Raw genomic sequence first — 9,803 nt, forward strand, 5'->3', positions numbered from 1 at the left:
CCAATATTTCGAGAATGGCATAACCTACAATCATCATTTTTTGCCCAAACATTAGATTGCACCATGTTCTATAACATAATATTAATGAATGCCGACTGAAATCTAAGCTGATTCATTAATCATAAATATCCTTTTAACAGATAAAATCTGTGTTTGAATAACTATTTAACTTTTTAAATGAAACTCGGATCTCCTGACATAAGTGTTACAGTGCTATAACTTTTTTCTTAGCATCTTAAATAATTTACTATTTCAACTGATTATAGTCCATAATAAAATCTAATGTTTGGTCATAAATTTAAAATTGTATCTAATACCATTCACGAAATAATGAGCCTCAACGTTTTTTTGGTTAATACCCAAAATTAAGAGAACCATTGATAAACTGTAAAAAGCATCTAATCCATGATGTAAATCATCCATTTTTATGGATAAATCTAAAGTTTCAGCTCTTTAACTATAACGGTCACAGAAACAGATCGGTTTAACTACGAATCGAACTAATCTATTTTACAGAAAAAGAAGAAATAAACTTCTCAAAATAATTAAATTTTCTGGTTAATCATCAAAAAATACATCAGAGAAATAAGTCTCAGAAAACAGTTCCTTCCATAGCTGAACAAAATGCGATCGAAGTTTCAAATTTGACCTCGATTTTCTCGAAAACTATTCATTGTATGAAGTATTTAATAGCACCAATGGACGCAGTTTTTATGTTCCTACGAAACCCACTCAGTTTCAACTACAAGCTCAAATGTTCGAGTCTTCTGCAGCATTCTTTGCCTTTCATTTTGAAGTTTAAACCAGAAAATTGCTTTATTCACCAGTAAATGGGTTTAGATGAGTTTGTTTTGTTGAATAAGATGCTGCTTGTTCATTTAAACCCCAAATATTATGAAAAAATGCGCTTATGAAAAGTAATTAAGTTGGGTTGAATTATTCATTAGCAAAGGATTGCATTAGTGAAGGAATGATAATTGTAGGTTAGCCCATTCTCGAAATATTGAGACTTAAAGTCTTAAGGCCAAAAGTCAAAATCAAGAGAACTATTGATAAATTTGAAAAATCATTCAACCCATGAGTTTCACCAAACAATTTTTATCAACTAGTAATAAGTTTTAGCTCTCTAACTCTAATGGTTGCAGAGTCAGATCAGTTTAGGTAAAAATCGAACTAATGTGTTTTACAGAAAAAGAAGGAATAAACTTGGCAAAATAGTTACACTTTATGGTTAATCATTCAAAAATACATCAGTTAAATAAGTTTTGTAAAAAAACCTGCTTCCATAGTTGTACAAAACGCGATCGAAGTTTCAACTCTGAACTCCATTTTCTCGAAAACTGTTCATCGTATGAAGTATTTAATAGCACCAATGGACACTGTTTTAATGTCCCTACGAACCCCACTAAGTCTCAACTATCAACTCAAATGTTCGATTCTTTTGCAGTACTCTTTGCATTTCGTTTAAAAGTTAAACCAGAAAATTGCTTTACCAGTAAATGGGTTTAGATGAGTTTGTTTTGTTGAATAAGTTGTTACTCGTTCATTTACCTCTCAAAAATCGTAACCCAAATGCGGCAATGTAAAGTTATTAAGTTGAATTGAATTATTTATTAAAAAATGCTAATATTAGTGAAGCAATTATGATTGTAGGCGATGCCATGCTCGGGATATTGAGACTTAAAGTTTAATTGCAAATGGCCAAAATCAAGAGTACTATTGATAAATTGGCAAAAATATCTGGTCATGCATATGTAGCAACAGTTTTTATCGAAGTAAAATAAGTTTCAACTCTCTAACTAAAACGGTCTCAGAAACAGATCGGTTTAACTACGAATCGAACTAATCTGTTTTACAGAAAAAGAAGAAATAAACTTCTCAAAATAATTAAATTTTCTAGTTAATCATGCAAAATTACATCAGAAAAATAAGTTTCGCGAAAACATCTCCTTCCATAGCTGAACAAAATGCGATCGAAGTTTCAACTTAAATGGAAGATCTCATCTTAACTGGTATGCACCATTTTCATTGTTATTGATTGATTCATGTGAAAGTAGCCGCGAACCGAGAATTTTTATGGAAAATGTGGAAGCAAAGACTATGGCCATTGTGACCAGTTCGAGATAGAGAATCAAGTTTGGAGTCGATTCCAGGTGATTTCCAATCAAAATTGGAGCTATTACATCGGTTAGACTACTTGCACAAATGAGGTAAGATCCTTTGATATAATCAACAGCAATGAATGTTTGAATGAAGGGATAAATTGACGGATAGAGAGATGATGTTCCAATTCCGAAGAGAACACTGAAAATCCAGATTCCCGTTGAAGAAGAATTGTAGAAGATGAGTAGCATGATGGTGGAAATAGTAATTATCGTTGAATCAAACAATATTATTTGATCAGGACGAATGAAGGCAGTGACACCAATGAAAACAATTTTACCAATGGCATGTGCTGCATTGGAAGTCGACTTAATTTTTGCAGTTGTTGAGCTTGATAAATTTAGTTTACTGCGATTCAACATTGGAATCAAATACTCAGACCAAATAATCTCCATTCCACTGTAGACCATAATCATGCAAAGTGCAAGAAAGATGATGATTTTCATGTTTAAACTGGTCGATTCCTGATTGCTTGGTTCATCAGTGTTCCCATCAGCATAATTTTTTTCCCGACGAGCAAAAAAGTTTCTCTTCTCGTACCGTAAAAACGACTGTTTGATGAGTAAGTAAATTAAACCAACGAGTGCGACTAATTCAAACACACATGTTATCAAGTAGGGAATGTAAATTTTGGATGTTTCTCCTGGCGATGGAAACTCCTGGAGGAAATGTGCGGTGTACAATGGCGCTAAGACAGTTCCGAGTGAAAAGCTAGTTACAAGAGCCATTATGTAGGGCCCACTTCGATCTGAAAATAGTCGGAGAATCCAAACATTGGTGCCTACATCCATCATTCCAGTTGTGAATCCATTTATGAAGAAAATTGAAAAGAGTAGTTTTATGTTATATGTTTGACCAGCTAATCCAATGGTCACTGAATTGATGCAAACGGCACAACATAGAGATAACAGAGGAATCGTGAACTGGTAAATGCGACCTCCTGAAAATCGAGAATACAATATAAAAGATGAACTTGATTAAGTTACATGGGAATTACCTATCAGTGATCCGAAAACATATCCAGTCGATCTTAGCGAATAAATTAACGCCATTTTTTCATCACTCGAGCTGGTTACAGCTTTCAATTCATCCATAGTGGGACTGACAACTTCGTACACAAGACCCTTGATGAAGAATAAAAAAATCAAATGTTTGGTGAAAAATATTATATAAAGTAGCTTACCATTGTGAATTGAAGTACATAAACACACACTAAAATATGAATATTTGCAAAATCCATGTTGGTTAACTGGTTGATTTACAGTGAAATTGGCGAATCTCTCGAATGGAAATAGATTTATCATTAATTTGTTTTATCACGTTTTTTAACTAAAGTCGTTGCTTGAAATGTTGCTTATATGTTAATATTGTCTAACTGTTTATCATCTGTTCAAAAGCATCATTTAGAAACTTCTTAATTGAATCACCTTGTCTCGATTATTCATACATATTATTATCCTTTCAGGGCAAACTCTAGATCAAAGTGAACAGATTAAACCGTAATTAAATGGTTATTGCAAAATATCTGAATGTAAACTTTGCATCGAAAGCATCGCAAATCTAAAATCACAAAATTTATCTTTCATTCTACACCCATTTACAATCAGAAGCAAGAAAATAATAAAACAATAAAGATGAGATATGAATGATAAAAAATTGATATTTTTTCATAAAATGCTTTATTTGATAATTGAGCGCTTAATAAACTGTAAAAACGCTATTTATTTTCTAGGGAATGGCTAGAAACACATGACTAGAAGTACTTGTTTAGTGTTAAGCCTATTGTAAGAGCGAAATTTTTGAATGTTTTAGGCTTCTTATCGATTTCGTATTTTGCTGAATGTTTGTCTCTCACTTGTCGAAGCAAATATGCACTCCCAATAATACTGATAATTATCATTGATAATACATCATCATTCAGGGGTTGATTTCAAGCTCAAAACTTGATGAGCTTCGGATATGAAAAGATTTCTGTTCCCAATTGCTAAAGAACGGAGCTTCTTTCAGTTTCTCTGTTATTCAAAGAGACATCATAATTCATGATAAAAAGAGCATGATTTGAGATACAATTTAATTGAAACATCAACTTTTATTCTTTGATTGTCGTGATGGAAGTGCTAATTTTTTAGTCATTCACAATGAGCAATAGTTTTCTGGTTGACTTTGAACCAGATAAGCTTATGAAAACTACTCTTCCGCTACAATTAATTTGGATTTAGATGAGTTGAGCGAAAAAAACTTCAATCAAACGAGTAACAGCTCAATCAATCGATGATCCTGATTGATCTGATTGTGAACTTCTTCAGATTTCGTCTCAATTTTCGAATAACTTTTTCATTGGTTCCTTTTTTGATCGGAAATGATTAAACCGTGATTGAATCAGAGAAAAAGTTGCCTGATTAATCATTATTGTTTCAATTACAATAGCTTCTCACAGTACAAGTTTAACCAATTTTTTCATGTAACCATCCATATTGTACACTAAAAACAGTTAAATTGGCAAAAAAAGCCAGGTTAAACACAACAATATGACAGATAATCAAGGTAAGGCTCAACCACAATTTTGCGTAACCTTTCAACTAATGGTTTGTGATCACTAATTATTTAAAACAGGGTAACAAGAATGGTTTGATTTAAACAGTTGATCACAAATTGGAAAATTTATTGGATAATTTAGCTGGTTTTCCCTTGTTTTTACTATATAAATCAATCTATTCACCTATTTAACTTTCATTTCACTAAATCAGATGATAGTGATGATGGTTGTTGTGCAAAAAAGGTAGTGAAAGTAAACAATTAACTTTAATTGTAAAAGCAAAAGAAAGCGAGAAAATTAGATCTCCATTTGATTAACGTCTTTATTCTCACTCTAACCAAATACCTTTCATTTTATTCATTTCCAGTTCGATGTTTGATTTGTTTTAACTCACTTCTCTATTCAATTTTCATCTTGTTTATTGATATTTACATACACTGAATCTGAATCAGGATATTTTCACCTTTACTGATCATCTTTCCATCATGTGTGCTTAAACCTCAAAGTGGATTAATAGCCAACCAGTGAGGATCAACAGTTCAAATCATTTCAATAAGCCATCGGTTATTTGGATTTATCAATAAATATGTTGTTTACCATTCTAATTGTCATATATTCAATCAGCTCAATAAACTGTGAACGCTGTGGTGAGTTAATGGAATTATCAATTTCCACTGGAACCTATTCTCATAATAATCATACATTTGAAACTCAGACTCATGGGTTAGCCATTTTAACCGTTAAATTCAAGCTCAGCAGATTAATCCTTGATGCAATCAAGATTTGGCAAAAGCTAATCACTTATACTGAAAAACAACCCAAAAAAGGATACATTGTAGACGAGTAAAGGCTATTCAATTGCAGTCTGTATTAGTATCCTCTTTTTTAATTGTTTTTACATTTAAATTTAGTTACATCAAGATTTAAAATTAAGTTGGAAATCAATTTTCAGACAATTAAGTCTGTTGCCAGCTTAAAATGTTTAAAAACATATGAATTAGCTATTGAATCTGAAAATAACTTCTCAAGTCAAGATGCATCAAAACGACACATTAATCAATTTGAATTACAAATTAACACAGTTTTAAGGCACAAAATTGATTTATTATTTAAAGTATTGAAATTTAATTGTCTAGTTGTGTGTTTACAATTGCTTTTCTGAATCCAAAAATTTGAAAAGAATCCAGTTTTTATCAAATTTCTGGTTGCTATTGATTAATATTGTATTGTTGTTAAATGACCAGATTGTGGATACAGTGAAAGTTATGTTGGATCTCGTATTTACGGTGGATCAGCAGTAACATCTTATGAATATCCTTGGATGGCTCATCTTAGGTAAGTCAAGTTATCTATTCAGGGAAATGCCAATGTGTGCTTTCCAATATACAATATCGCTGAACCTGTTAGCACCTAATTTAGGTAACCTGACGGTGTGCATGGCGATGCATGACCATAATAAAGTTTGCATGATGTCGCATGACTTTTATCCTATCAAAATACCCGATTCCACTTTAGATATAGATGAACATGACCATCAACACTAAATACATGTGATTACATGAGGCCGACAAACATAATATATCATCCAAAGGCGCAGGTCGCTTTCGGGTTGCATTTAATGGAAAATGATTTAATTATCTCTCGTAAATAAAAGTAATCAAGGTAAGATTTAATGCGTTTGTTTGTAAACCATTGAACCTCTCCACCTCTTTAAACACGATTCTTTCCAAACACCCAACTTACATTACTCCTTCATTACCATCAATCAATCTCTTTATTTACCTATTACTATTATTACCATTGAAACTACGGTTAACCTGTTAATTGTTAGTTTAATTTGGTTTTCTTTATCAAATTCAACCAATCAATTCAAATATTTAGATTAACCTTGATATAGTTTAGGTAGGCACAGCCATTTTTATTATTAGCAATTTAAATAACCTGTTGACATGATATTTTTTCAGTTCAAGTTTAATAGCTATTTGTTTTGATTGCTTGGTTGATTACAACCATTTATGTGATTCATTATTGCTATTCAAATCTTGAATATAATGTTATCACTTGTTTAGTTTTACCGTACAATATTGTTTAATCAAACACAAAACCCAAAAACGGTTACTAAGAGTTGATTTTACTGTATACATACAGGTTTTTTCACAGCTGTTGAAATTAACTCTCGGTAACTTAAATGGTTATGGAGATACAAGTGAGCAATTTTTATTTAATTTAGCTAGTGTCAATCAATAGATTGAAGCAAATTGCTAGATTAATTAGTTGCTTAGTAAGATTGAAATGCTTACTTTAAATATCCCTAACCATAATGTTAATAGATTGTTTTAATATTTCTAATATTCGTCTTTCAATATACCTTTACACATGTTATGGTTTAATTTTAATTATACCCAATCAATTGTGTAAATGCTAATTGTGCCATTTGGATCACCATCAATGCTGTTTCAACCGTGAATGGATCGTTAAATTGTTATCGTGTATTAGGTTTTTTGAGAAACCTGGAGGAGATAGGTTCGGACTGTGTGGTGGATTCTTGGTTGACTCTAAACATGTGGTAACTGCTGCTCATTGTATTCATGATGGAAACCAAAAACTACGAAGTATCGAGGCAACTGAAGTATATCTTGGTGTTCGTGATTTAACCAATCTCAACACAGCTCATAAAGTGGCCAAATTTTTTTACCCAACAACCTACAAAAGGCGTAATTTATTGAATGATATCGCTGTTCTTGAACTAGCTGAGCCAGTCAATTTCACAAGAACTGTCAGTCCAATTTGTTTGCCTAAGAGTGACGATGAACCTTATAAAGTACTGCAAGTTGCTGGTTTTGGACGACTTGGGGCCAATTCAAATCCTTCAAAAGTTTTAATGCATGTTCAGGTTGAATATATAAAAGGTGAGTAAATAGAAAACACATATTCTCCTCAAAATGAACATGAAAATGATCAGTGTGAATCAATACTGTAATGTTTTATTTAATTTTATTTCTCTTCTTCTTTCCCAGATAATAAATGCAATCAAATGATCAAAGATTATTTCATGCGTACCAATCCAAATATAGCCCAATCGCCCAAGGATTATGATGTACCTAAAGTTCATGAAACTCATATGTGCTGCGTTGACACAAAGACAGGTGGAGATGCGTGTCGCGGTGATTCGGGTGGTGCCTTAATGTACAAGAGTGGGGGAAGATATTTCGCCGTGGGTTTAGTCTCGGGTGCTTTCGATGAGTGCGATGATCCAAGAACACCAGGCTTTTATACAATTGTGCGGAAATTTAGAGGCCTCATTAGTAGAACTGCGAAAAATGCACAATTCTGTAATTATTAACAAATATTAGGTAAATTATTTCTTTATAATTGATTGTAGCTTCTATTTATTTTCATAAATCTAATGTTTTACCAGTAAATATACATAATTTAATACCAAAAATAATTTTATTTAGATTATTTTTTCAACACCAAAGTCAGCTCAAGCTACGAGCTAATTGCTGCTTCTAGATGGGAATTATTAAAAAAAACAATTTAATAAGTTTTTTATGAGATTTTTTGAAAAAAATGTCAAAAGGCTCTCAAGGTTCCTTAATCTTTGGTCAAAAGGCTCTTGCTTAGAGTCGAGATGAATGGTTAACTTAACCGTCTCACAAGAAGCTTATAAGAAGTTTAAAGAGGAATAGATTTCAAATGAAGTTTTTAAATCTACCAATAGATGTCACTCGGATAAATTTTGTCTGATAATTTGACGCTTGTTTACAAGTGTTGCTTTGAAAAAGTAACCGGCGATTACTTGGTCAGTATAACTACGGGTGTGTTATTTGGTGGTTACTGGGTATCTTAACAATTCTTAGGAAAGTTTCCATATCTTTTAAGCTGCAGCTCCCTCTTCCTCTGCTCCTCTTAACTTTTTATCGCTCTCATCTGTAGGTCTCGTTGGCGTGCTCTCTCTTGCTATTGCTTTGGTTTGTATTTCTTACTCTTTCCTTTACCTTTGTTTCAATTGTTCTAATTCTAATATCTTCTCCTTTCTATTTCCAGGCCTACCTACCAATTTTATTGTATTGCATTAGATCAACTCTGTGAGCTTTAGTCGTCCCATTTTCATTCGTGCCCTGTCAATATGGATAAATCTGAAACCTCGAACAAACGTCAAGCTAAACCTAGAGTGCATATCAATCAAAATGAAATGAAAAACTTTCGATCTTTGATATGTGATGAAAGTGGCATCATTATTGGTGAGATGGTGTATCGGTGTTTAATCTGTTCCTTTATCAGTGAATCAATGGATAAAGTTCGAGCACATCATAAGATAACACATGGTGACATCGAAGATATAAGCAGTGGTAAATTCAGTTATGTAAAAAGCGAACATTGTGTCTAACAATTATTGAAAAGAGTGAGAAATATCACGCAAGATAATTCGACTAAAATCTTTCCCAAATCAATAATAAATGTACCTAATTTTATATAATTGTAATCAAATAAATTATACTTTTTTGGAACAACGTTTGTAGAGAAACGCTTGATTTAACAACGCTTTTGTTTTTGCAAGCCATTGATTAAATTAAAGTGTTAATTTTGGTACATAAATGTGTGAGAAGAGCTGACTATTTATCTGGAAATGCTAGCTAATCAGAATTAACTTATCGTAACAAGGTTGGTTGAAAACTGAGGATGGTTTAGTGGCAGAACACAGTTGATGAAAGTTTGGCCTACATTGAAGAGACTCATCTTTAAGGGAAGAGTCTCTTTGACAACAACCCAAAAATTGTCTAAGACGATAAGTTAGAGGAAGAGAGAGGAGGATGAAAGAGACGAGAGAAAGAGAGAGATATGAAAAGAGGTAAAAAGATGTTTGGTTAAATTAGTAACTCGAAAGATCTTAGCCAAAACTAAAAGTCTCTCGATAAACAAACAGCTACTTCCTCGCCATTATCCTCTTCTCACTCATCCATAATTTGAATAGCTCATTCTATTTCAATTCAAGACTAAATTTTAATTGTTTTCTGTTAACAGCTCCAATCAAAGTTCCTGTAACACAAGGTTTCTCATCAAATTAATATTACACCCTTCATGTAAACATCGTCATTCTTGA

General features: G+C 32.5%; 2 protein-coding genes across 2 annotated transcripts; one reads left to right on the forward strand and one right to left on the reverse strand.

Moving 5' to 3' along the window:
* Positions 1-1,749: 1,749 nt before the first annotated feature.
* Positions 1,750-3,418, reverse strand: LOC107360145 (solute carrier family 60 member 1-like). The gene is made up of 3 exons (XM_015926769.3): positions 3,347-3,418; positions 3,161-3,287; positions 1,750-3,103 (listed from the first exon to the last, which is right to left on the reverse strand). The coding sequence occupies exons 1-3, from the start codon at positions 3,401-3,403 to the stop codon at positions 2,001-2,003; spliced, it is 1,287 nt and encodes a 428-aa protein (XP_015782255.1). The 5' UTR covers positions 3,404-3,418; the 3' UTR covers positions 1,750-2,000.
* A 1,490-nt stretch (positions 3,419-4,908) lies between these two features.
* Positions 4,909-9,210, forward strand: LOC107360142 (venom protease). The gene is made up of 5 exons (XM_089268158.1): positions 4,909-5,346; positions 5,944-6,034; positions 7,196-7,608; positions 7,717-8,670; positions 8,747-9,210. Exons 1-4 carry the CDS (start codon positions 5,286-5,288, stop codon positions 8,040-8,042), a joined length of 891 nt encoding a protein of 296 aa, XP_089124284.1. The 5' UTR covers positions 4,909-5,285; the 3' UTR covers positions 8,043-8,670; positions 8,747-9,210.
* Positions 9,211-9,803: the final 593 nt, after the last annotated feature.

The sequence above is a fragment of the Tetranychus urticae genome, chromosome 2 (assembly GCF_039701765.1).
Source record: "Tetranychus urticae isolate SD_2017Ah chromosome 2, NJAU_TeUrti_SD_1.0, whole genome shotgun sequence".
In the NCBI taxonomy this organism is placed as follows: Eukaryota; Metazoa; Arthropoda; class Arachnida; order Trombidiformes; family Tetranychidae; genus Tetranychus; species Tetranychus urticae.